The sequence below is a fragment of the Coregonus lavaretus genome, assembly GCF_964263955.1.
Source record: "Coregonus lavaretus genome assembly, contig: SUPER_36_unloc_1, whole genome shotgun sequence".
NCBI lineage: Eukaryota > Metazoa > Chordata > Actinopteri > Salmoniformes > Salmonidae > Coregonus > Coregonus lavaretus.
In genome coordinates, this window is record NW_028167175.1 from 1,278,072 (window position 1) to 1,304,975 (window position 26,904).

Here is a 26,904-nt window from a genome sequence, read left to right on the forward strand (position 1 = left end):
TTTGGTGGAGGAGGAATAATGGTCTGGGGCTGTTTTTCATGGTTCAGGCTAGGCCCCTTAGTTCCAGTGAAGGGAAATCTCAACGCTACAGCATACAATGACATTATAGACGATTCTGTGCTTCCAACTTTGTGTCAACAGTTTGGGAAAGGCCCTTTCCTGTTTCAGCATGATGACAATGCCCCCGTGCACAAAGCGAGGTCCATACAGAAATGGTTTGTCGAGATCGGTGTGGAAGAACTTGACTGGCCTGCACAGAGCCCTGACCTCAACCCCATCGAACACCTTTGGGATGAATTGGAACGCCGACTGCGAGCCAGGCCTAATTGCCCTACATCAGTGCCGACCTCACTAATGCTCTTGTGGCTGAATGGAAGCAAGTCCCTGCAGCGATGTTCCAACATCTAGTGGAAAGCCTTCCCAGAAGAGTGGAGGCTGTTATAGCAGCAAAGGGGGGACCAACTCCATGTTAATGCCCATGATTTTGGAATGAGATGTTCGACAAGCAGGTGTCCACATACTTCTGGTCATGTAATAAACTATCTGATGTGGTATGTTACACCCTGTTGTGGTCCTCTGTAGCTCAATTGGTAGAGCATGGCGCTTATATCGCCAGGGTAGGGGGTTCAATCCCCGGGACCACCCATACGTAAAAATGTATGCGCACATGACTGTAAGTTGCTTTGGATAAAAGCGTCTGCTAAATGGCTTATTATTATTATTATTGTATTAGTTTCATTCTGTACTATAGGTTGGTTGAAGAGCTGTCAGTCAGTCAAACAGGTTGTCCAGAGAGAGCCAGAAGAATACATCATATGGCAGCAGAAGGCATTGAAGTGCCTCAACCAGTGCACATTATTTGTTGCACAAATATTTATACAATCCATTGTTGCTTACATTGTCATCCTTTGCTGTATTTTTTTATTTATTTTATTTTTATAAAACATTGAATTCAGACTTGTATAAGCAAGTGTAAATGTTTAGTGCAGAAAGTGTATAAATGGATTTATGATTGTGTAAGGGTGATTGTTCAGCAAAGGAAGATAGAGAAAAGTATATTGGCTGCCCTATAATTACGAGACAGTGACGTTATTCTGTCTTTTCATGTTACGTCTTGCCAAGTAGGTGGCGCCAAAACTCTGCCATACCCATACAACAAAACTGGAGGTTTTAAAGTAGGATTGCGTCACCCCACTATCAAAGATTTTTATAACTAACCCAAGATAGACCAGAGCCTGTCGTTTCCAATGGGAGCAAATGAATCATAGTGGGCAGAAGAAGCAAGGAGGTGAGCGGAGCCAAGCACGAACTAGTGAGATTCTATTGATATATATTCAATAACTCAATTCACCATTGCACTCCTAAACAACGCAAAAATTTGGCAAAGGGTAAAGTTTACAAAACATCTACTTTGTTTGTTACAGATTCTAGATCTGGAAACAGAAAACCGTATGGAGATAAAATGTTTCATCGGTGAGAGAATTGGCAGAATGTCGGCCAAAATCCATCTCGCTCCATCTTGTCCCTCAGCCGGATTTGGGCTTCCTCTCATCACCATATTTGGTAGTGAGTGGAAACGCCAACCGGATGCTTCACATTTATACATCCGGTGGAATTTCTGGCTCATTGTTCTATCTGTGCAACTATCATCCATAGGGAATGTAAATTATATGTCCGTGCTATCTGGTATCCTTGGGACGTCCCGATTGAAGTTGAAATTTAAAATGGTTAGGGACGTCCCAAGGATCTCAGATAGGACTGACCGTAAATTATAGGTCTGGATAAAAAATAAAAAAAATGTTTTACTTCAGACGTGATGCCTTGCTAAGGTTTTCACTCACTTTGCAGGCATGTCGTAGGATTGGTCAGAGGGGAACACATGTTGAAGAAGAACTGTTGCTGATTGGTTGTGTTGAATCAGACGTTGTAAGCTGTTGTACGGGTGATTTTACCAGGTGAACCGCCCCAGTGCCTTCATGACCTAGAGTAACCTCTTCTTGACAAGGTGATGTAACCATAACCTCCATCAAACACAATGCATATATATAAGTATCCTACAGTCACCAATGGGAAATGCACACGTCTTATCATGTTGGTGGGTGTGTCAGAGTCATATGGCTATATCCCAAATGGCACCCTATTCCCTATATAGTGCACTACTTTTGAATAGAGGGCTCTGGTCAAAAGTTGAGCACTAAATAGGGAATAGGGTGCCATTTGGGAAGCAGATATATAGCGCCATTCATAGTCCTACCCACACATGATTCCTAGAGCTCTAGCCAGCTTTGAATTTTAGGGAACACTTCACTTGCAATTCACTGAGAGCTGTGGACTCAAAGACTAAGATAGCACAGCCATGGATCTGGTTAGGAAAAGGCCTACTCCAGTGTTTGACCTGGGATGAAAGAAGGGCAGGATCTGTAATTCCCAAATGACATTATGCTTTAGAGACCTCTGATTATTCACTGTTAAAGGTTCATACACGTTTTCCATGTCTTCTCCATGACTTAACCACATTTCCATGACTATTATTATAGGCTATATTAAATAGTAACCATTATTGACACTGGAAGACTGCGGTGTCTGATGTTTTTTTTGTTTTTTTTGGGGGGGGGGGGGGGGTAGATCAGCTTAATATTGCAGATAGATTGTAACTTCCATCAATGTAATTGTCTGCATCACTTCCAATCCCTCATGTTTATATATATATATATATATATATATACACATACATACACACACACATACATACATACACATATCCTTTAAACATTTGTATATATTCCCCTTTATTACTTTCCAACCCCGCCACCCTTTCCCTACTTGGAGTAAACTAGTGAACAACAACGCCTAGGCCTCTACTTCCAGCCCATACCCACTATCCTCTGTAGCTCAGCTGGTAGAGCACGGCGCTTGTAACGCCAGGGTAGTGGGTTCGATCCCCGGGACCACCCATACACAAAAATGTATGCACGCATGACTGTAAGTCGCTTTGGATAAAAGCCTCTGCTAAATGGCATGTTATTTATTGATTTATATTTATGGACACAGTCAATTTTACAGTAATTACATTTTGTTTGTTCTTTCTCCTGAACTTCTTCTACTCTCAACCTCTCCGATCATTTTCATGATGTCCATCCATGTTGTCAACATGTGGTCAACCCGCCATCTGGAGAGCTCCTGGGTTTGCTGGCTTTGCTTTTGATCCAGGCCTGAAACACCCAAGTCTGCTTATCAAGGGCCTGTTGAGCAGCTGATGTTTAGGCTACAATGTGGTTAGACCAGGGCTTGAACAAAAGCCTGCACACCCAGTAGCAATCCTGGAGGATGGTTGCCACCCTTGATATAAAATATTGCAACATCACAACCAAATACGTCTGTCTTTACAAAATTATTCCCTCATTCAATGAATCGGGGATCAAATGAATACGGTAGGCTACTTCAAAGCATGGTATCTAAAGCCTTGTTCCTGCAGGCCTTAAATGCTCAAATCTGTTTTGGACTACTGACTGTCCAAACAGCGTGACCAAATCGGATTTGTGTGTGTTCAGACAGCAGTCATTTGCAGACAAGGCTACCCTAGTTGTCATAGTAACGACGGGTGTGTGTGCAGTGATGTAGGCTGATTAGTGGTGGTTCTTGTGCTTCCTATCACTCAGACGTTATGTAGCAAGCTAAGATTATGCAAATAAATAGGATTTGAGTCACTTCAAACTGCCAATGTGAACACGGCTTAACTGTTTATATATAAGGCTCAAATATTCATATTTCAGGATAGATCTATGCAAAGCACAGGAGGCTCATAATAATGACCGGAACAGAGCAAATGGAATGGCATCAAACACCTGGAAACCATGTATTTGATACCATTCCACCAATTCCACTCCAGTCATTACCAGGAGCCCGTTCTCCCCAGTTAGGGAGCCACCAACCTCCTGTGATGCACAGCAACTTATTTGTCAATTAAGCTATTCTTAGAATTGTTGTTGTCGCGGCTACGGTTTAATAATGGGGAATCCCAGCTTTCCAACGGTGCAGATTTATTCAGGCTAGTGCAGGTGGAAAGGGGACAACGACATTAATGATTAGTTATAATTAACTAGCGAGATAGCCAATTCAAAACAACACGTAACACTGAACAAAAATATAAATGGAACATTGAAATAACAGATCCTAGAAATGTTAAATATGCACAAAAAGCTTATTTCTCTCTAATTTTGTGTACACATTTGTTTACATCCCTGTTAGTGAGCATTTCTCTATTGCCAAGATAATCTATCCACATGACAGGTGTGGCATATCAAGAAGCTGATTAAACACATGATCATTACACAGGTGCACCTTGTGCTGGGGACAATAAAAGGCCACTCTAAAATGTGCAGTTTTGTCACACAACACAATGCCACAGATGTCTCAAGTTTTGAGGGAGCGTGCAATTGGCATGCTGACTGCAGGAATGTCCACCAGAGCTGTTGCCAGAGAATTTAATGTTCATTTCTCTACCATAAGCCACCTCCAATGTTGTTTTAGAGAATTTGGCAGTACATCCAACCAGCCTCACAACGTCAGACCACGTGTAACCACGCCAGCCCAGGACCTCCACATCCGGCTTCTTCACCTGCGGGATCGTGGGATCGTATGGGACCAGCCACCTGGGCAGTTGATGAAACTGTAGGTTTGCACAACCGAATAATTTTGCACTACCGAAACCGTCTCAGGGACGCTCATCTGCATGCTCGTCGTCCTCACCTGGGTCTTGACCTGACTGCAGTTCGGCGTCGTAATCGTCTTCAATGGGCAAATGCTCACCTTTGATGGCCACTGGCACGCTGGAGAAGTGTGCTTTTCATGGATGAATCCCGGTTTCAACTGTACCAGGCAGATGTCAGACAGTGTGTATGGCGCCGTGTGGGCGAGCAGTTTGCTGATGTCAATGTTGTGAACAGGGTGCCCCATGGTGGCGGTGGGGTTATGGTATGGGCAGGCATAAGCTACAGACAACGAACACAATTGCATTTTATCAATGGCAATTTGAATGCACAGAGATAACGTGACGCGATCCTGAGGTCCATTGTCGTGCCATTCATTCGCCGCCATCACCACATGTTTCAGCATGATAATGCACAGCCCCATGTCGCAAGGATCTGTACACAATTTCTGTAAAATGCATATCTGTATTCCCAGTCATGTGAAATCTATAGATTAGGGCCTAATGAATTTATTTCAATTGAATGATTTCCCTATACGAACTGTAACTCAGTAAAATCTTTGATACTGTTGCGTTTATATGTTTGTTCAGTGGACATTATGTAGCTTAGCGTAGGTCCCCAGAACAGTTGCGTCAGTCACGTGTTTGTAAATAGCACAGGGGCGCAACTTTGGTTTTAGAAACAGCCTACCCGACCGCTTGGAGGCGTCCGCATGTTCGTTTTGTATCACATTCCAGTGAGAACTGGGGGGGGGGGGGACAAAAATGCAATTTCAGAATGTGGTGGGGACATGTCCTCATCCCCAGTGAAAGTTGCGCCCCTGCCAGATACTGACTGGTTTTCAGTCAGATCCAGGCAGTATCTGTGACCTACAGATGCACATCTGTATTCCCAGTCATGTGAAATCCATAGATTAGGGCAGTGGCGATTTTAGCATGTAAATCTTACATTTTAGTCATTTAGCAGACGCTCTTATCCAGAGCAATTAGGGTTAAGTGCCTTGCTCAGGGGCACATCAACATAGTCAGCTTGGGGATTAAAACCAGCAACCTTTCGGTTACTGGCACAACACTCTTAACCACTAAGCTACCTGCCGCCCAAACCTGCCGTGGGGCAAACAAAAACTAAAATGTGGGAGGCATGCCAGCAGAGCCACCACAACACAACACTAAACAATGCATTAACTGCACTATAACGTGACAAACGGTGCCCACAAACTGTTAGGGCCTACATAAAGCTGTCCCAACAGCAGAGTCCCAACAGCAGTCCCAACATCTTGCCACTGCTACACCTGGCTATCAGCGGAGCCTTGTCTGGCAGCGAAACAGTTTACTCAGCCTCATTCACTGCCTTTAAAAAAATACATAGCTGATATGGCTGACTTGCTTAAACAAATGTGGTTTCTACTGACAATTGAGATTTCCAAACTATGGCATAAGGGGACGACAAGCGGATAAGAGGCAATCCGTAATTTCTATTAAGACATTAATGAGCGAGCTAGGACAGACGTAGTCAATATAACTATTTGTTCAGCACTTTTGAAATATACAGCGACAGAATTCAGAACATGGGCCGTTCTTACAGTGTTCTCCCTGTACACCAAGTCAGAACCGTAGGATAAATAAAGGGGCATATAAGCAGACAATGAAAGCTCTTACAATATTCGATGATTACATTTCTCTAAAACAGGCTATAGGCTACATGTGCACCACCAAGTCAGAACAGTAGGCGAAATTAAGAGGCGAAAATAGACCAAATGATTAGGGTGAGGCACATGGGCTTAATACACAACATACACTTAGTATTACTTTCTTAGCTACAGTATACATATCTCCCTGGCATATTACATCATTTATGCAGCAGCATACAATACATTTTTGGACTCACCTTGTTGTGCTGCGCTCACTTGACCAGGAAGGTGGCGCGACGGTCCTTCGTGGGCAGATTTTGTCATCAAAGTCTGGCATTCTCTGGATTTATGGTGCTTTCAAGACAACTGGGAACTCTGAAAAAAACAAGGTCGAATCATGATGACGTCATTGATCTTCAGGTCGTAGCTCTAGAAAGAGGCCAGAGTATCGGATTTACAATTCCGAGTTGGATGACCGTTCAAAATGTATTTTCCCAGTCGGAGCTCGTTTTTTCACGAGTTCCCAGTTGTCTTGAACTCACCGAAGTCAAGTTTTTGCTGTTCCGAGTTAACAGTTGTTTTGAGCGCGACACAAATCATGCTTCCTTGACAGCATGGCCAATAATTAATGTTTATCATTTTAAACTTGAAAAAGAGACCCGTAATCCCAGATTTGGGACAACACAGCCACTCCACTGAATAGCAGGCTGGTGATTGCTTTGCAATGCTTGCAGTTAGCCACTGATTCCTTCCATTGTTGAATTTGCGATTTCCAACTTGTCCTGTAATGTTTATGTCCAATGGCCGATGAGCACCGATACGTTTTATCTATAATTTCTCTTCATTATTTCTCTTCATATGATAAGGATTAAAAAGGATTTGCCAGTAGATTGTCGACTTGATTCATGATGATGACTGCTAGCTAAGATTAGCTAAGATTTTGAAAGTATGATGTTGACATGATCAGCCCAATCAAAGCTACTGTAGATATAACGTGATTTGACGTCATTTTATCTGTGGCCAATGACCTTGAGCCTTCTTGGATGGGTACTTCTACTATGGCAGCACCCAAGGGGCTTGAATTTTCGAGCTCTACCCTTAGACTTGGCAGTGACATATGGTCCCCACCAGTGACAGAACAATGAGCTAATCATTGGCGCAACTAGAGAACATTACCAACACCTACGGTCTGTATTTTTTCCGCTGTCTTTCCCACCACCACAGAAAGCACTGAGCTAGGCTGAAACACCTGCATTTATGTATTATTGTTATTCATTTTTTAGCTTAAAATGTGGCTCTGCCCCACCTGCCCTGAATGACGGTCGCCACTGGATTAGGGCCTAATTTATTTATTTCAATTGACTGATTTCCTTATATGAACTGTAACTCAGTAGAATCTTTGAAATATTTGCATGTTGCGTTTATATTTTTGTTCAGTGTAGTTAGTCTATTGTCTGTCATTATTTTATACCTGGTGCAGAAATGCCGCGCTCTCTCCTCGGGCAACGGCCCACTCGCACTGGTACACATCAAATCAAATCAAATCAAATTGTATTGGCCATATGCGCCGAATACAACAGGTGCAGACATTACAGTGAAATACTTACTTACAGCCCTTAACCAACAGTGCATTTATTTTTAATAAAAAAGTAAAATAAAACAACAACAAAAAAGTGTTGAGAGAAAAAAAGAGCAGAAGTTAAATAAAATAACAGTAGGGAGGCTATATATACAGGGGGGTACCGGTGCAGAGTCAATGTGCAGGGGCACCGGCTAGTTGAGATAGTTGCAGCACACACAGCCACGCAATGAAGGGTCATTCCGATAATGGCCGATTTTTAAGTGATTGATCATATTTAAAAGTGTACCTTTATTATGAAACAAAAATTATGAAACTAATTTCCATGACTTTTCATGACCCTTTTCAATGCAGATCCCGCCTTCATTCTGCTTTGAACAACGTTTTTTGCCGCGGTGTGTGAATCTGCGCCGGCGACAGGCTTCTTTTGTTTTATAGAGGAGCTGGTTTGCATTTCCCAAAAAATGTAACGTGCCGGTACGGAGCTCGAGTCTGCACACCTCCCGCTCAAGTCAAGCACTCTCATACAGTATCTCTCACTGCATTCCCATCATTGCAGGACAATCAATCAATTTTATTTTATATAGCCCTTCTTACATCAGCTAATATCTCGAAGTGCTGTACAGAAACCCAGCCTAAAACCCCAAACAGCTAGTAATGCAGGTGTAGAAGCACGGTGGCTAGGAAAAACTCCCTAGAAAGGCAAAACCTAGGAAGAAACCTAGAGAGGAACCAGGCTATGAGGGGTGGCCAGTCCTCTTCTGGCTGTGCCGGGTGGAGATTATAACAGAACCATGCCAAGATGTTCAAAAATGTTCATAAGTGACAAGCATGGTCAAATAATAATCAGGAATAAATCTCAGTTGGCTTTTCATAGCCGATCATTAGAGTTTAAAACAGCAGGTCTGGGACAGGTAGGGGTTCCATAACCGCAGGCAGAACAGTTTAAACTGGAATAGCAGCAAGGCCAGGCGGACTGGGGATAGCAAGGAGTCACCACGGCCGGTAGTCCCGACGTATGGTCCTAGGGCTCAGGTCTCTCAGTTGGCTTTTCATAGCCGATCATTTAGAGTTGAAAACAGCAGGTCTGGGACAGGTAGGGGTTTCGTAGCCGCAGGCAGAACAGTTGAAACTGGAATAGCAGCAAGGCCAGGCGGACTGGGGGCAGCAGGGTGTCATCATGCCCGGTAGTCCTGACGTATGGTCCTAGGGCTCAGGTTCTCAGAGAGAAAGAGAGAACGAGAGAATTAGAGAGAGCATACTTAAATTCACACAGGACACTGGATAAGACAGGAGAAGTACTCCAGGTATAACCAACTAACCCCAGCCCCCCGACACATAAACTACTGCAGCATAAATACTGGAGGCTGAGACAGGAGCGGTCCGGAGACACTGTGGCCCCATCCGAAGAAACCCCCGGACAGGGCCAAACAGGAAGGATATAACCCCACCCACTCCGCCAAAGCACAGCCCCCGCACCACTAGAGGGATATCCCCAACCACCAACTTACAATCCTGAGACAAGGCCGAGTATAGCCCACAGAGGTCTCCACCACAGCACAAACCAAGGGGGGGGGGGGGGCGCCAACCCAGACAGGAAGATCACGTCAGTAACTCAACCCACTCAAGTGACGCACCCCTCCCAGGGACGGCATGAAAGAGCACCAGCAGGCCAGTGACTCAGCCCCTGCAACAGGGTTAGAGGCAGAGAACCCCGGTGGAGAGGGGAACCGGCCTGGCAGAGACAGCAAGGGCTGTTCGTTGCTCCAGCCTTTCCGTTCACCTTCACACTCCTGGGCCAGACTACACTCAATCATATGACCTACTGAAGAGATAAGTCTTCAGTAAAGACTTAAAGGTTGAGACCGAGTCTGCGTCTCTCACATGGGTAGGCAGACTGTTCCATAAAAATGGAGATCTATAGGAGAAAGCCCTGCCTCCCGCTGTTTGCTTAGAAATTCTAGGGACAATTAGGAGGCCTGCGTCTTGTGACCGTAGCGTACGTATTGGTATGTACGGCAGGACCAACTCGGAAAGATAGGTAGGAGCAAGCCCATGTAACGCTTTATAGGTTAACAGTAAAACCTTGAAATCAGCCCTTGCCTTAACAGGAAGCCAGTGTAGGGAAGCTAGCACTGGAGTAATATGATCAAATTTCTTGGTTCTAGTCAGGATTCTAGCAGCCGTATTTAGCACTAACTGAAGTTTATTTAGTGCTTTATCCGGGTAGCCGGAAAATAGAGCATTGCAGTAGTCTAATCTAGAAGTAACAAATGCATGGATTAATTTTTCTGCATCATTTTTGGACAGAAAATTTCTGATTTTTGCAATGTTACGTAGATGGAAAAAAGCTGTCCTTGAAACAGTCTTGATATGTTCGTCAAAAGAGAGATCAGGGTCAAGAGTAACGCCTAGGTCCTTCACAGTTTTATTTGAGACGACTTTACAACCATCAAGATGAATTGTCAGATTTAACAGAAGATCTCTTTGTTTCTTGGGACCTAGAACAAGCATCTCTGTTTTGTCCGAGTTTAAAAGTAAAAAGTTTTCAGCCATCCACTTCCTTATGTCTGAAACACAGGCTTCTAGCGAGGGCAATTTTGGGGCTTCACCATGCTTCATTGAAATGTACAGCTGTGTGTCATCCGCATAGCAGTGAAAGTTAACATTATGTTTTCGAATAACATCCCCAAGAGGTAAAATATATAGTGAAAACAATAGTGGTCCTAAAACGGAACCTTGAGGAACACCGAAATGTACAGTTGATTTGTCGGAGGACAGACCATTCACAGAGACAAACTGATATCTTTCCGACAGGTAGGATCTAAACCAGGCCAGAACTTGTCCGTGTAGACCAATTTGGGTTTCCAGTCTCTCCAAAAGAATGTGGTGATCGATGGTGTCAAAGGCAGCACTAAGGTCTAGTAGCACGAGGACAGATGCAGAGCCTCGGTCTGACGCCATTAAAAGGTCATTTACCACCTTCACAAGTGCAGTCTCAGTGCTATGATGGGGTCTAAAACCAGACTGAAGCATTTCGTATACATTGTTTGTCTTCAGAAAGGCAGTGAGTTGCTGCGCAACAGCTTTTTCTAAAATTTTTGAGAGGAATGGAAGATTCGATATTGGCCGATAGTTTTTTATATTTTCCGGGTCAAGGTTTGGCTTTTTCAAGAGAGGCTTTATCACTGCCACTTTTAGTGAGTTTGGTACACATCCGGTGGATAGAGAGCTGTTTATTATGTTCAACATAGGAGGGCCAAGCACAGGAAGCAGCTCCTTCAGCAGTTTAGTAGGAATAGGATCCAGTATGCAGCTTGAAGGTTTAGAGGCCATGATTATTTTCATCATTGTGTCAAGAGATATAGTACTAAAACACTTAAGTGTCTCTCCCGATCCCAGGCCCTCGCAGAGCTGTGCAGATCCAGGACAGCTAAGCCCTGGAGGAATACGCAGATTCAAAGAGGAGTCCGTAATTTGCTTTCTAATGGTCATGATCTTTTCCTCAAAGAAGTTCATGAATTTATCACTGCTGAAGTGAAAACCATCCTCTCTTGGGGAATGCTGCTTTTTAGTTAGCTTTGCAACAGTATCAAAAAGAAATTTTGGATTGTTCTTATTTTCCTCGATTAATTTGGAAAAGTAGGATGATCGAGCAGCAGTGAGGGCTCTTCGGTACTGCACGGTACTGTCTTTCCAAGCTAGTCGGAAGACTTCCAGTTTGGTGTGGCGCCATTTCCGTTCCAATTTCCTGGAAGCTTGCTTCAAAGCTCGGGTATTTTCTGTATACCAGGGAGCTAGTTTCTTATGACAAATGTTTTTCGTTTTTAGGGGTGCAACTGCATCTAGGGTATTGTGCAAGGTTAAATTTAGTTCCTCAGTTAAGTGGTTAACTGATTTTTGTCCTCTGACGTCCTTGGGTAGGCAGAAGGGGTCTGGAAGGGCATCAATGAATTTTTGTGTTGTCTGAGAATTTATAGCACGACTTTTGATGCTCCTTGGTTGGGGTCTGAGCAGATTATTTGTTGCGATTGCAAACGTAATAAAATGGTGGTCCGATAGTCCAGGATTTTGTGGAAAAACATTAAGATCTACAACATTTATTCCATGGGACAAAACTAGGTCCAGAGTATGACTGTGGCAGTGAGTAGGTCCAGAGACATGTTGGACAAAACCCACTGAGTCGATAATGGCTCCGAAGGACTTTTGGAGTGGGTCTGTGGACTTCTCCATGTGAATATTAAAATCACCAAAAATTAGAATATGATCTGCTATGACTACAAGGTCTGATAGGAATTCAGGAAACTCAGAGAGGAACGCTGTATATGGCCCAGGAGGCCTGTAAACAGTAGCTATAAAAAGTGATTGAGTAGGCTGCATAGATTTCATGACTAGAAGCTCGAAAGATGAAAACGTCATTTTTTTTTTTGTAAATTGAAATTTGCTATCGTAAATGTTAGCAACACCTCCGCCTTTGCGGGATCATAGCACAGTATGATATGACAGTATAATGAATCCAATTACAATTCAGTATGCTGACACATATGAGGGGGAGAGGGGGGGGGACGGTGTAATAACCAAGAACGGTACCGTAGTCCTAGACATGAAAACCAGACTGTAGTACATTATTATGTAAATTATGAAAATATTCTATAACAAGTTCTTACAACAACGTGAACAGGACAACCGTGTGTGGGTGTGGCTGTGGGCTGTCTCACTGGACAAAGTATTCTTCTTCTCCTTCTTCAGTGTTTGAATGAAAGTAGTGATATTTAAAAGGAAAGGATGAACGAATCAAGCACATAAGAGCCGCTGAAACAAGCACCACTGAAGCCACTGTAAAGGTGGTGTGACATTCTGAGGCATGCTGTGGAATGCATCATATAGGTGTGGGAAGCACTTGGCATAGCTGGAGCTGAGAGAGGGTTGGAATGACTGTAGCCTACCTACTATCTAAGCCTCCTGTAGCTCAGTTGGTAGAGCATGGCGCTTGCAACGCCAGGGTTGTGGGTTCGATTCCCATGGGGGGGCCAGTATGAAAAATGTATGTACTCACTAACTGTAAGTCGGTCTGGATAAGAGCATCTGCTAAACGACTAAAAATAGGAAATCTAATGGCTGAAGATAGTCCCATCATGCTGACAGAGTTACAATGGGCTATTTCTGTCACTGATGTTCTAAATCAACCTTTTGGTTCTTATAATAGGTTTTTTGTATAGGCTACTGGTATTGTCAGTAATGCATTCAATTTCTAGAGTGCCAATTCAATCCAATCAAACATATAAACTATTTGTATAAACCTGCATAATAGATGATTATTGATCAAAATGTATTATTGAGTTGTGACTAAAGTAGGCCTACACTTTCTCCATCCAATATTTTACCTTTTGAGGGGGGGGGGGGAAACGGTGTAATAACCAAGAACGGTACCGTAGTCCTAGACATGAAAACCAGACTGTGTCTTGTTTTGTATGCTTTGTACAAAATAATAAAATGCAGGACGACAGGATATTTATAAACCTAGCTCTTTATTAACTAGCTATAACTTGCATGTCCATGTGTCTCTGGCCATGATCATCTTTAGAATGACCTCACCACCTGGGTGGTCTTAACCAATCATAGCACAGTATGATATGACAGTATAATGAATCCAATTACAATTCAGTATGCTGACACATATGAGGGGGAGAGGGGGGGGGACGGTGTAATAACCAAGAACGGTACCGTAGTCCTAGACATGAAAACCAGACTGTAGTACATTATTATGTAAATTATGAAAATATTCTATAACAAGTTCTTACAACAACGTGAACAGGACAACCGTGTGTGGGTGTGGCTGTGGGCTGTCTCACTGGACAAAGTATTCTTCTTCTCCTTCTTCAGTGTTTGAATGAAAGTAGTGATATTTAAAAGGAAAGGATGAACGAATCAAGCACATAAGAGCCGCTGAAACAAGCACCACTGAAGCCACTGTAAAGGTGGTGTGACATTCTGAGGCATGCTGTGGAATGCATCATATAGGTGTGGGAAGCACTTGGCATAGCTGGAGCTGAGAGAGGGTTGGAATGACTGTAGCCTACCTACTATCTAAGCCTCCTGTAGCTCAGTTGGTAGAGCATGGCGCTTGCAACGCCAGGGTTGTGGGTTCGATTCCCATGGGGGGGCCAGTATGAAAAATGTATGTACTCACTAACTGTAAGTCGGTCTGGATAAGAGCATCTGCTAAACGACTAAAAATAGGAAATCTAATGGCTGAAGATAGTCCCATCATGCTGACAGAGTTACAATGGGCTATTTCTGTCACTGATGTTCTAAATCAACCTTTTGGTTCTTATAATAGGTTTTTTGTATAGGCTACTGGTATTGTCAGTAATGCATTCAATTTCTAGAGTGCCAATTCAATCCAATCAAACATATAAACTATTTGTATAAACCTGCATAATAGATGATTATTGATCAAAATGTATTATTGAGTTGTGACTAAAGTAGGCCTACACTTTCTCCATCCAATATTTTACCTTTTGAGGGGGGGGGGGGAAACGGTGTAATAACCAAGAACGGTACCGTAGTCCTAGACATGAAAACCAGACTGTGTCTTGTTTTGTATGCTTTGTACAAAATAATAAAATGCAGGACGACAGGATATTTATAAACCTAGCTCTTTATTAACTAGCTATAACTTGCATGTCCATGTGTCTCTGGCCATGATCATCTTTAGAATGACCTCACCACCTGGGTGGTCTTAACCAATCATAGCACAGTATGATATGACAGTATAATGAATCCAATTACAATTCAGTATGCTGACACATATGAGGGGGGGGGGGACGGTGTAATAACCAAGAACGGTACCGTAGTCCTAGACATGAAAACCAGACTGTAGTACATTATTATGTAAATTATGAAAATATTCTATAACAAGTTCTTACAACAACGTGAACAGGAGATAAAAGGCCAACCAATGACATGTCGCGAGAAAGGTGGTGTCAAACCCAGCTTGTCCAATTACAGTCTCGCAAATATCTTGTCCAAAACCGGAGCACCTGGTGAGGAAAACGGCATCAGCAACACTGTGGAAGTCAGATCATCACAGTGACCGATATTATTTTGAATTCAGTGCCGTATAACACCATTTGAAGCTTGATTCTGTCATATTTGTTCGCATCAATCTACAGAAGTCACCTTCATAAGGTACGTTTGATCTTTTATTTCATATAATACGGGGGAGTTTTCATCCAACATTAGCTAGCTAACGTACACGGTGTCGCGATGCCAGTGTTCAGCATCATCCAGCAACAGACAGGGTTTGTCATCATCCGGCAACGTTAACCACGATTTCGAGTGACATTAGCTAAACATGTCAGTTTCTGCAGAAACAATACATTTAATTCACATTCATGTCACTACTGTGTATGCCTGTTGTGTTGTCACATATTTTGAAGGTAACAAAATGTCTGCATTCGTTGCCAGTTCATTCAACAACAAAATAACGGTGAGGATGACTGACGCGAAGGTAGAGGGTCCGGGGAGACACAGGAACCGTGATGTGCTCGCAGAATCGGCGACAAGAAGGGATGATGTGTTTGATGAAACGTACAAAGAGAAAGAAGGTCCCAAACCTCCAATGAAAATCGTGTGGAAAAATATCACATTGATGACTTTATTGCACATTGCAGCCGTGTACGGCATCTCCCTCGTCCCATCTGCTCATGTTTTGACCTGGGCTTGGTGTAAGTATGATATACCTAACCCACTTGTTATTTCAAATGAACTCGGTTTGACATTGAAATTGTTTTTATGGCGTAGTTAATTTGCACATCGGATTGGTCGCACAGCTGGATTCGCCAGGCTTCAGTGCTGCGTAGCGCAAAGCTCCCTGACTCTTTCTTTCTCCCCTGCTGGTGAATACGGATGGTTTTCATTTCTCTGCAACTGTAATACTGTTAATAACCAGACATGTAGAACGTTCTAGAAACAATGGTTATTATGCATTCATGAAAAAGTCCTAACCAAATCGGATTATTTTATCCCGGAGATGAGCCCCAAATGAATGATTCTATGGAAAAGAGACATTATAGTAGGTGACCCTACTAATCTATTTCACTGTGTAGATTATTATTCACTATCACTAGTTTATACACTGTTATGGAATAACATACCTTTTTACATGATTAGATGGCAAACATATGAATGAATGTTTTAGGAAAAACAAAAAGTACAGGATCCATTCTTGATCTCTGCCACCTGATGCTCTGCATGTTCATGGAACATGAATGAGGAGCAGTTGTCGTCATCTGGCCATTAAATAGATGTTGTTCCTCTATCTCTATCTCTCTCTCTCGCTCTCTCGCTCTCTCGCTCTCTCTCTCTCTCTCTCTCTCTCTCTCTCTCTCTCTCTCTCTCTCTCTCTCTCTCCCCCCCTCTCTCTCTCTCCCCCTCTCTCTCTCTCTCTCTCTCTCTGTCTCTCTCCCTCTCTCTCTCTCTCTCTCTCTCTCTCTCTCTCTCTCTCTCTCTCTCTCTCTCTCTGTCTCTCTCCCTCTCTCTCTCTCTCTCTCTCTCTCTCTCTCTCTCTCTCTCTCTCTGTCTCTCTCCCTCTCTCTCTCTCTCCACACAGCTGTGTTTTGCTTTTTAATAAGCGCTTTAGGAGTGACTGCTGGGGCTCACCGGCTATGGAGCCACAGGTCCTACAAGGCCTCGTTACCTCTCAGAATCTTTCTCGCCACTGCCAACTCCATGGCCTTTCAGGTAAAACATGTCTTTCCCACTTCACTTTTATTTAACCGGGTTAAACATCAGATGACAGATAGTATCGGTATACACACAAAACGTCTTCGTTTGATATGATGAACAAACTTTCCCCAAAGTATCATTCTGTTAGCCTGGTCAAGCAGACGGCTGCATGCGCTCAGAATGTGAGCTATCGCGAGATCAGGCTGTAATGTAGAATGTTCATTCAAATTATGCTAACTTACAGTGATGGGAAAAAAGTATTTGATCCCCTGCTGATTTTGTACGTTTGCCCACTGACAAAGAAATGATCAGTCTATAATTTTAATGGTAGGTTTATTTGAACAGTGAGAGACAGAATAACAACAAAAAAATCCAGAAAAACGCATGTTAAAAATGTTATAAATTCATTTGCATTTTAATGAGGGAAATAAGTATTTGACCCCCTCTCAATCAGAAAGATTTCTGGCTCCCAGGTGTCTTTTATACAGGTAACGAGCTGAGATTAGGAGCACACTCTTAAAGGGAGTGCTCCTAATCTCAGCTTGTTACCTGTATAAAAGACACCTGTCCACAGAAGCAATCAATCAATCAGATTCCAAACTCTCCACCATGGCCAAGACCAAAGAGCTCTCCAAGGATGTCAGGGACAAGATTGTAGACCTACACAAGGCTGGAATAGGCTACAAGACCATCGCCAAGCAGCTTGGTGAGAAGGTGAAAACAGTTGGTGTGATTATTCGCAAATGGAAGAAACACAAAATAACTGTCAATCTCCCTCGGCCTGGGGCTCCATGCAAGATCTCACCTCGTGGAGTTGCAATGATCATGAGAACGGCAAGGAATCAGCCCAGAACTACATGGGAGGATCTCAAGGCAGCTGGGACCATAGTCACCAAGAAAACAATTGGTAGCACACTACGCTGTGAAGGACTGAAATCCTGCAGTGCCCGCAAGGTCCCCCTGCTCAAAAAAGCACATATACATGCCCGTCTGAAGTTTGCCAATGAACATCTGAATGATTCAGAGAACTGGGTGAAAGTGTTGTGGTCAGATGAGACCAAAATGGAGCTCTTTGGCATCAACTCAACTCGCCGTGTTTGGAGGAGGAGGAATGCTGCCTATGACCCCAAGAACACCATCCCCACCGTCAAACATGGAGGTGGAAACATTATGCTTTGGGGGTGTTTTTCTGCTAAGGGGACAGGACAACTTCACCGCATCAAAGGGACGATGGACAGGGCCATGTACTGTCAAATCTTGGGTGAGAACCACCTTCCCTAAGCCAGGGCATTGAAAATGGGTCGTGGATGGGTTTTCCAGCATGACAATGACCCAAAACACATGGCCAAGGCAACAAAGGAGTGGCTCAAGAAGAAGCACATTAAGGTCCTGGAGTGGCCTAGCCAGTCTCCAGACCTTAATCCCATAGAAAATCTGTGGAGGGAGCTGAAGGTTCGAGTTGCCAAACGTCAACCTCAAAACCTTAATGACTTGGAGTAGATCTGCAAAGAGGAGTGGGACAAAATCCCTCCTGAGATGTGTGCAAACCTGGTGGCCAACTACATGAAACGTCTGACCTCTGTGATTGCCGACAAGGGTTTTGCCACCCAGTACTAAGTCATGTTTTGCAGAGGGGTCAAATACTTATTTCCCTCATTAAAATGCAAATCAATTCATAACATTTCTGACATGTGTTTTTCTGGATTTTTTTGTTGTTATTCTGTCTCTCACTGTTCAAATAAACCTACCATTAAAATTATAGACTGATCATGTCTTAGTCAGTGGGCAAACGTACAAAATCAGCAGGGGATCAAATACTTTTTTCCCCCTCACTGTATATGGCTCATGCAATGGGATGTATTTTCTGTAATGTCATTTGAGTTGACAACACAGCAAAGACTGAAGGCTACACTTCCTGCTTTTATTTCCTGGCATGCGTCTAGTTAGAAGATAACAAAGTTTATGCCAACGTAATAATTCCATGCAGAAGCGTTTGAAAAGAAACAAATTCATTGGACTAGCGCCGTTGCTGATTCTACAGGATTAGTGAGTAAAAATGACTGGAAGGGAATGTTAGCAGTACTGAAAGTTCGCCATGAAAGTGGAAAATAAACAAAATCGTAGTTAATTTCAGCTAACTACTCAGTAAGCACATAGAATAACTGTTGTACTGTCATTCTGGTCATTTCAACGTTTTCCAAATGATCTACATCCACTTTATTAGTTGGCGTTCCGACCGCTGGTCACGTTTTCAATGCTAATCCTGTAGAATCAGCAACGGCGTTGGTCCAATCAATTTGTTTCTTTTCGAATGCTCCGCATGGAATTATTCCGCTGTCTTGACCTGTATATTAACGACCTAGGCATGGGTACACTCAAAATGGCTGTATATTAACGACCTAGGCATGGGTACACTCAAAATGGCTGCCAGTCCACCCATTATGCCATCATTGACTTGAATGGGGAGGCCCATTCTATGGATTCTATTTCTGTGTATAAATCTTAGTCTTTGTGTCCCCATTACAGAATGACATCTTTGAATGGGCTCGGGACCACAGAGTTCACCACAAGTTTTCAGAGACCGATGCCGACCCCCACAACGCCATCCGAGGGTTCTTCTTCTCCCACATCGGTTGGCTCCTGGTGCGTAAACACCCAGACGTCATTGAGAAAGGGAAGAAGCTGGAGCTCAGTGACTTGAAGGCCGACAAAGTTGTCATGTTCCAGAGGAAGTATGTATTCCTTCCTGATGATCAATTCATACAGTATTGGTTGCATTTTCTCTTCCATAAATATTTCTGTTCACTCCATACTCTGTGATGGCACTAAACCTAGCTTAGTCATAGTTAGATCATCAATATGGCTCATAAGGTTTGAGAAGCTTCTTAACAATGGTAATTCCTAGTTTTTTAATGAAGATCAGGAACATCCATAACCTCATGGCATGTTATGTATTTGTAACTGAATAATGTGATAATCTGTCAAAGAAGAGCCTGCCAGCCGAGACCGTGTTGCTGTGTTGGGAGCTGTACAGATGGGTCTCTTAAACTGACAGTTTGAATAGACCTTTATCTTCTGTGCTGCCTCCATATGATGGGTATTTCAACATATCATGGAGGATATGTCTGTTCTCTTGTCTTCTCCACAGGTATTACAACATGTCATGGAGGATATGTCTGTTCTCTTGTCTTCTCCACAGGTATTTCAACATGTCATGGAGGATATGTCTGTTCTCTTGTCTTCTCCACAGGTATTACAACATATCATGGAGGATATGTCTGTTCTATTGTCTTCTCCACAGGTATTATAACATATCATGGAGGATATGTCTGTTCTCTTGTCTTCTCCACAGGTATTACAACATGTCATGGAGGATATGTCTGTTCTCTTGTCTTCTCCACAGGTATTACAACATGTCATGGAGGATATGTCTGTTCTCTTGTCTTCTCCACAGGTATTACAACATGTCATGGAGGATATGTCTCTGTACTATTGTTTTTTTTTTTATCCACAGGTATTACAAGATGTCAGTGCTGCTGATGTGTTTCGCAGTCCCCATGTTTGTTCCTTGGTGCCTGTGGGGAGAGAGCCTGTGGCTGGGCTACTTTGTGCCAGGCCTGCTGAGGTACACCCTGGTACTGAACGCTACCTGGCTGGTCAACAGTGCTGCCCACATGTGGGGCAACCGGCCCTACGACGCCAACATCAACCCCAGAGAGAACAAGTTTGTCACCCTTAGTGCCATAGGTATGTTACCTACCTCTTGCCATTTTAAAAGATCTTAAAACGTCATTAAGTTGCCCCCTTTTTATAACATTTAATTATATCGTAAAATGACTCTATACTCCACAGTTATCGCAGAACAGTAGCATTACATAACAAGCTTTGCCTTCTGTGCTTGTAATTACCTTCCTGAGTGATGCTGCACATGTTTAATATGTTTTACATGGTGTCCGTTTGCTTTGATTGCACCTGTTTGGGGGAAGAGATCAAAAGGGGATTGGTTATGCAATCATTGTAGAGAAGAGCAAGTTCATGCGGACCATGAATTTTAGGTTTCAGTTCCCAACTCTGTGCTCGACAGAAAATAATATGTGTATAGTAGCTCTTCTCAAACCATGTGTGGGCGTTCACATCTTACAAGATATCTTGAATATATTTATTATGTGTAAATGATGGTCACCCGTTACCCTAACGACGGTTTCCTGTCACTTTCAGGCGAAGGGTTCCATAACTATCACCACACCTTCCCTTATGATTACGCAACAAGTGAGTTTGGCTGTAAGCTGAACCTGACCACCTGTTTCATCGACTTGATGTGTTTCCTCGGCCTGGCAAAGGACTGCAAGAGAGTGTCCCCTGAAATAGTCCTGGCCCGGGCCCAGCGCACTGGGGATGGAAGCACCCGCAACCGGAGTGGCTAGGAGGTTTTCCCCCAATCTCAAAAAAGCTCCAAAACAAAACCAATGTAAAAAAAATATATAGATATATATAAAACCGACAAAAGTTTAGTTTGCAGTGTAATTTTGAGAGGCACTTCTCTATCTTGTAGCTACAATCACGGCGTCACTCTTCTCCCCTTTTGTGAGCTATACATTTCCTAAAGAGTTCTTAAAGATGAATGTTAGCTTTTGAAAAAGGGACTTTGATCACCTTGTTATGTTTTTACTGTTTCATTTCATCTTCGCTGCAGCCACTAGTCTGTTGTGTGGAATGGTCCAAATATGTCTGTTGCCAAAGCTGAATGCTGCCATTGGTCAAGTCTCCCTCAGTAGGCCGGATGAGGTATTCCTGAGCTGCGAATGCTTTTTTTCTGCTGCAGTGGTACATTTTGATGTTGCATAGGCAATCAATCAAGAGTTTCTTAAACTGCAGTCAAAGTATTAAAGGAGAGATTTGAAAAATACGGAAGCTGAAATGACATTTTAAACTGTTGTTGTGACACCTTTTTTAAATCTACATCTTGAAGTGAAGCTGTCAGTTTTGTCCGTAGATTTCATGTAATGTGGGTCATGTGACCAAAACAGATACTTTTCTATTTTTAAAGTAACTGTCCAGTGAAAATCAAACTTTTAAAAGTTCATATTCTGTTAACTCATACCCAAATAATCTTGCGAACTCGTCCTATACTCGTATTTGTGGCCAAAGCATAAATTGGAGAAAAAAAACCACTTCAAACAAAAATGCTTGCTCATAGATTATGATGTGCTGGCCAATCAGTGGTCTACTCGCATTAATATTTTTAATGACTGGTAAACGCCCACACCATTCCAACACAGAAAAGCTGCTTTTTAACATACTTAATTAAAAAAATTTGGAAGGAAAACTATTTCACTCATATTGTAATTAATTATAAGTCATATTTCATAAAAATCTGGAAACAGTGGACAATTACTTTCATGATTACTGGATATTAATAAGGAATAGAGTCCTGAAATGTGGAAAACCATGTTCCATTTCATAGAGTATATGTATTAGGTTTCAGCTGACTTGGTTCTTATTCAACGTTGTTACAGTTTACAGCAAATTGTTTAAAGTATACAGAAGGACTGTTGCTTTATTGAGAGGAATTGCAGGGGAACTGAATAAAGCACAGATATGACAGTACTGTCACAAACTGTTAAGAGATTAAATATTTTATACATTTTAGAAAACCAAATTGAGAATACATGCTCCCCCTCCCCAAAATGCCTTCATTTTCAACCAGGTTATAATAATTGTTACTTTTGGAAAATATAATAATAAATATGTTTAAATGTGCTAATGTTTCTTAAAAAAACCAGGGCCGGCTAACCGCATTTGGGGCCCTGGGCAAGAATATTTTGGAGGCCCCCCCCCCTCATGGCGGTGGAGCAAAAACATTTTTTTTAAAGCTAACTTCCTGCAATTCTACACATTTTGCCATGGGGCAGAGAGGAAAAATGTGCCGTCTTAAAGCTCAATTCCCAGTTGGTAATCCGGCCATGAATAGAGGCATATCAAGCCTCACATCAGTTAGGCCTATTTTCTCCAAATGGAAGCATTTCCCCTGTGAATCAGTTCTCTGCCCTATGCCTTGGGCATTATACCGTAGGCTGTGTGCACCCTTTCAAGCTATTTGTAGTCTACAGCCCTTTTTAATTGAATTGACAAAAAGACAACTCAATAAAAATGATTAGTTGATTTAAAGTAAACTAGTAAAAGGTCCATGTAAATGTAGTTGTTAGGATTATGGCCATGAAATGTACTTCTGAATCCCGTCTACCCTTGAAGAGGAACCTGCAGTATCATCATATTTTACTTATTTCTAACATGGTTATATAAGGAGTTAATACAAATTCAGTTTCAAACATTCGCCAACTACCATATGTTGTATTTCATCTCTGCCATAGCATGACAATGTGAGTAGATTTTCTCGTAGTATTTGATGATAAATCTATCTAAAGTTAACTGCCAAAAATAATTACACTTGAGTAAATGAGGGATGCAAAAGTGTATTGAAAGCAGGTGCTTCCACACAGGTGTGAATCCTGAGTTTAATTAAGCAATTAACATCCCATTATGCTTAGGGTCAAATGCTGGGCAGGTCATTATTTTGGCTACCATGGCTATGCCCCCATAGGATGACAATGCCACCCATCCCCAGGGCACGAGTGGTCACTGAATGGTTTGATGAGCATGAAAACGATGTAAACCATAAGCCATGGCCGTCTGTCACCAGACCTCAACCCAATTGAACGCTTATGGTAGATTCTGGAGCGGCACCGAGACAGCGTATTACACCTCGCCAACAAAACACCAAATTATGGATTTTTCTCCAGGAATAATGGTGTCACATCCCTCCAACAGAGTTCCAGAATCTATACCAAGGGGAAGCCGTTCTGGCTCGTGGTGGCCCTACGCCCTATTAAGACTATGTAGAATATATACCAAGGGGAAGCTGTTCTGGCTCGTGGTGGCCCTACGCCCTATTAAGACTATGTAGAATCTATACCAAGGGGAAGCCGTTCTGGCTCGTGGTGGCCCTACGCCCTATTAAGACTATGTAGAATCTATACCAAGGGGAAGCTGTTCTGGCTCGTGGTGGCCCTACGCCCTATTAAGACTATGTAGAATCTATACCAAGGGGAAGCTGTTCTGGCTCGTGGTGGCCCTACGCCCTATTAAGACTATGTAGAATCTATACCAAGGGGAAGCTGTTCTGGCTCGTGGTGGCCCTACGCCCTATTAAGACTATGTAGAATCTATACCAAGGGGAAGCTGTTCTGGCTCGTGGTGGCCCTACGCCCTATTAAGACTATGTAGAATCTATACCAAGGGGAAGCTGTTCTGGCTCGTGGTGGCCCTACGCCCTATTAAGACTATGTAGAATCTATATCAAGGGGAAGCTGTTCTGGCTCGTGGTGGCCCTACGCCCTATTAAGACTATGTTGGTGTTACTTTTATTTTGGCAGTTACCTCTATGTACCCATAATGTGCCATTTGATTGGACATGTCTAGTGCAGCCATACCATAGAGCCATTATTAGCCCGTTGTAGCAGGATAATGCTGTTTAGCAAGCTACTTAGGTCATAAGATTGTACAAGATTTTAAAACATTGAAACATTTTAGACATTTAGCGGACGCTCTCATCCAGAGCGACTTACAGGAGCAATTAGGGTTGAGTGCCTTGCTCAAGGGCACACCGACAGATTTTTCACCTAGTCAGCTCTGGGATTTGAACCAGTGACCTTTCGGTTACTGGGCCAACGCTTAAAAGTGTGGTCTTTGTCATAACCTAAACAACTGCCCTGATTTCCCTGACACTAGCTAAATTATGTCAGTTGTTACCTGAGACAGTCGTAAAGCACGCAAAAGATAACATTGACACTGAGGCAATCTTGTTGATATGTTTTCCTCAGTAAAGTAGTAACACATGCAGTAGACTCAGGTGTTATTTGGTCAATATAAGGTCCAGGGGCCTTTGGATGATCTACAGAGGCTCAGATTGTGACTTAGAGGAGATTGTTCAATAGGGGAGTTACTTTTTATTCAACTTGAAAGATTCTGTTTGTACGTTAACTTGACAAAATGTTCTGTATGCATTTATTGTCTTTTTTTTTTTGCCATTGTGGTTTTCATTTACTTGAAAAAAAATGTCATGAAAAAGTGTTGCTTCTAGTACTTTTTTCCTTTGGCAATTGCACAGGACTTCTAAAATGGACAGAATTATTAGGGCACCTTTTTTAAATGATTTTAAAAGTCCAATGCAGCTGTTTTTATAGAAATATCTAGCATTTTCTGGGTAACAATTAAGTACCTTACTGTGATTGTTTTCAATTAAAATGGCCAAAAAATAAACAAAAATAGCTTTGTAGCAAAGGGCAATTTCTCAAACAAGAATTTAGCTAGGACTGTCTGGGAGTGGTCTGACTGGGGAGGGGAGGAGGGGGAACTGAAAACTAGCTGTTATTGGCAGAGGGGTTTGGAACCCTCTTTCTTATTTATATATTAACTAATTTACCGCCTGGTGATGTCACCATGCAAGGCCAAAACTCCCTCGCCCAAAACAGGCTGACATTTCAGGCTCTTTTCAAACAGCTCTTACACTAAAAGGGAATTATCATAATTTTCTCAATTTCACAGTATTAGTCCAACGTCCATAGTGTGGAAATATGTAAAACACAGGAATCACATTTTCGACTGCACTGGGCCTTTTAAAAAGAGAATTTGAGCCAGGATACTCTACTACTGCCCAATGCCTTACGACTACTTACATTCATTCCTGATCCTTTTCTGTGTTCACATCACCATTCAGTTTTGTTGTTAAAAAGTGAAAGGCAGAAATGACACGTACCACAATGCAGATCTAAGTGTTTCAGTTCCTTCAGAGAGGAATCCATTGGTTGTTTTACTGCGCTTTAGTAGACAATGGCCTTGTGAGTCCGATAGACATGCCAACCTGTAGGAGGTACAGACACAGGACATGGCATCTGCATGGAACTTTTGAACAAAAAGGTGCTTTAACGTTAGCCTGGTCCCAGTCCCGGATCGGTTTGTGCTGTATATCAAAACAACTGCAGGAGTTGGCTATACAGCACACATTGATCTGGGAAACAGGCTACTTTAATGTGCAATGCTAGTGAGAGCTAATCATAGAGTTTACTGAACTCCTAATTATTACAACAAGTCATTTAAATACTTCCCTTGCTGTATTATTCAATGATCCCCAAATAAATATTGTTCATTCTGTCATGTTGAGGGAAGCGAAACCGTTATCATTCTTATGTTCTGGTATATGTAAAATATGAAATATATTCTGAAGTAAAATTCAGATATTTTCAATTAAACGTATAATTAAATGAATTGTTGTTGCTCTACCGTTTGCAGTGCAGTAATTTTTTCCAGTATTCTTGAAATGCCTTAGCAACAGTCTGACACATTTTGCGAGGAATGTTGTAATGCACTGTAAATAGAAGATTTTCTACAGGTGGGAAATATGCTGTGTTGAAGATACTGTATGTTCCTGCATTTAAATGCAACGTTGATTTGAATTAATATATTGTTCAAATGCCCAATCAAATAAAAATATATTGTACCCTTTGTTTAATCTATAAGTAAAGTTGTAAATATGATATAATAATACCAATAATAACAGAACTGATAATAAGCCAAAGCACAGTCAACACTTCAAAGATGAGGGTAAGTGAACTGGGTAGAACTGGGTCGTGTATTCATCAGTGCGCACTGTTTCAAAACCTTTTTTAACGAAAAAGGAAAACACGTTTCTTATTGGACAAGTTAAGGTAGATGATCCCTACCTGTTTCAGCACAACGTTAGGCAACGGTATCTAGGATTTCATAACAAGTCTCTGTTAGCTATCCCACCAGACTTTTCTCATCGGACCCGGGATTCGATCCTGCAACCCCTTATTATTTTATTAAGGTAATAATAAGGGATGCCGGTTCGAATCCCTGGACAAAGATACAGGTCAGTGTGCTGTCTCAGGTCAGATACAGGTCAGTGTGCTAATCTCGCCCTCGACATCTACAAAACGAAGGAGCTGATCGTGGACTACAGGAGATAGCAGAGAGACCAGGTCATGAGATCAGGAAAAACTCCAGGCCCCAGAAAGACACCTAAGAATTTTGCCACAACACTTTTGAACACGTGGTGCCACCTTTGGCTTGTTCTGATGTCTTAATATCTTGTTCTTTATTCTTTATTTATGTACTTTTGGATGATGTGTTGTTATTTGTATCGCTAGATATTGCTGCACTGTTGGAACTAGATACAG

At 42.3% G+C, this 26,904-nt stretch overlaps 1 protein-coding gene across 1 annotated transcript; it reads left to right on the plus strand.

Moving 5' to 3' along the window:
- The first annotated feature begins 14,966 nt into the window (after positions 1-14,966).
- On the plus strand, positions 14,967-21,619 carry LOC311111074 (acyl-CoA desaturase-like). The gene is made up of 6 exons (XM_084189070.1): positions 14,967-15,109; positions 15,389-15,648; positions 16,533-16,663; positions 19,175-19,380; positions 20,163-20,395; positions 20,867-21,619. Exons 2-6 carry the CDS (start codon positions 15,417-15,419, stop codon positions 21,070-21,072), a joined length of 1,008 nt encoding a protein of 335 aa, XP_084045196.1. The 5' UTR covers positions 14,967-15,109; positions 15,389-15,416; the 3' UTR covers positions 21,073-21,619.
- Positions 21,620-26,904: the final 5,285 nt, after the last annotated feature.

Coding starts and splice junctions, on each gene's coding strand:
- LOC311111074 (XM_084189070.1), top strand. CDS start 15,417: ATGACTGACGCGAAGGTAGAGGGTCCGGGGAGACACAGGAACCGTGAT. Junction 19,381..20,162: donor GTTGTCATGTTCCAGAGGAA/GTATGTATTCCT, acceptor TTTTATCCACAG/GTATTACAAGATGTCAGTGC. Junction 20,396..20,866: donor TGTCACCCTTAGTGCCATAG/GTATGTTACCTA, acceptor TGTCACTTTCAG/GCGAAGGGTTCCATAACTAT.